At 44.3% G+C, this 1596-nt stretch overlaps 1 protein-coding gene across 1 annotated transcript in view; it reads left to right on the top strand.

The window, feature by feature from the left end:
• Positions 1–1596, top strand: part of trmt10a (tRNA methyltransferase 10A) — an 11426-nt gene that overhangs the window by 1329 nt on the left and 8501 nt on the right. Inside the window, exons 2-4 of the mRNA XM_015402086.1 lie at positions 400–568; positions 642–713; positions 789–863. Of these exons, the coding sequence (XP_015257572.1) occupies positions 400–568; positions 642–713; positions 789–863 (316 nt within the window). The remainder of the gene's footprint in view (positions 1–399; positions 569–641; positions 714–788; positions 864–1596) is intronic.

Genomic DNA, 1596 nt, shown 5'->3' with positions numbered 1-1596 from the left:
AAAGTGCTAGAGGGGTCTGAAAAGTGGCTAAATATAGCAACTACATTGCATGGTTTGTTTTCAAATGGTTTGCTGCTGTCTGTTTGGACCTTTCTGAACACGTGCAGCAAATGGACTGATCCAATATGGCGGACACTGAATTATAAGCATTCTGATGGCATTTAAGAGAACAGATTTTTATCTATAACATAATGTGTACAAATATGGAGTAGTTGTATTAACTATAAATGCATTACGATGAGTCTTGGAATCTAAACAGACCTTGGTGTCGCGCTGTGGTGTAATCAGCCTTTTAATCTGGCATTTAGACGATGCAGACCATAAATTCGGATCCAGCTTCTGTTTGTAATGAGAAGGAAGACCATCTGCACCTCTGACATCATCTCCTTTTGTTTTCAGACAGAGAAGAAAGGAGAGGAAGCAGCAGCGCAAACAGCAACGGCAGAACATCCAGCAGGAGAACAGAGGAGACGGCCCGGGGCCCCGGAAACGCCCACGTAGAGACGTGACGCCCAGCTCTCTGAGGCTGGTGGTGGACTGCAGCTTCGATGACCTCATGCTCATCAAGGTCAGCGGGTTTTAAACTCATTGTAGTTTCCATGGATGCAGGTGAGCCACTCTGACCGTCGCTGTGTCTGCAGGACGTTTGGAAGCTCCACAAACAGATCCAGCGCTGCTACGCCGTGAACAGACGAGCCTCGCATCCTGTTCAGGTCGGCCTTTATGTCCGCGTCAGGCGTCTCGGGTTCTGTCCAGGTGTGAAACGTCAACTTTTTTTTGTCCTGCAGTTTTATGTGACGAGCCTGGGAGGGCAGCTGAAGCAGAGCTTTGATGACAAAGACAAAGGATGGGTGAACTGGAAGGTACCTGCAGCCGGAAGGCATTTAAAGAGGAGATTGCTGATGTTGTTATTCTCAGGCTTAAGCCTCTGTCACACCTTGAAGATGATGTTGTTATTCTCAGGCTTAAGCCTCTGTCACACCTTGAAGATTTAGCCAGACGTTGGAAAAATCTGGCAAAAACGCTTGCATACGTTGGATAAGTTGTGGGGACATTTTGTATAAATTAGGAGCATGCTGAAGCATCCCGGAATACCTAGAGATACGTGCTCAAAAAGCTCCAAATTTCTCGACGTATGTCAGCGTATGTTCATACGTAGGGCATAAGTTCCAGGTCAGTTATCTGACTTTTGACATATGATCAGTGTCAGTTACTCATAAGTCGTGGCGTCTAGCTTATCCAAAACCTCTGAGTAACTTATGCATAACTTATCCAGAACTTCTCTCCAACACATATCAAGGTATCTGACTTGTTACAGACGACAATGAACGTGTTTCCGTTCACAAGACAAAAGTTCTAGATTCGTTATGAATATGCCCAAAACTGAAAAAATACATATGTGACGGGGGTCTTACCTGTATCACAGATCATCAGCTCTTCTCTTCTTCTTTTTAAACACAGAACTCTTAAAACTAACTTAAGCTTTTTTTAAGGCGGATAACTATTGTTTTGACATCGGTCTAACCCTGGAGTTCCCAAACATTCAAACCTGTGACCCCAAAAATAACAATCCACAATTTGCTGCCCCATAAAATA

The sequence above is a fragment of the Cyprinodon variegatus genome, unplaced genomic scaffold, assembly GCF_000732505.1.
Source record: "Cyprinodon variegatus isolate N-32 unplaced genomic scaffold, C_variegatus-1.0 Scaffold1297, whole genome shotgun sequence".
In the NCBI taxonomy this organism is placed as follows: Eukaryota; Metazoa; Chordata; class Actinopteri; order Cyprinodontiformes; family Cyprinodontidae; genus Cyprinodon; species Cyprinodon variegatus.
This window is presented reverse-complemented; position numbering and strand designations above follow the sequence as displayed.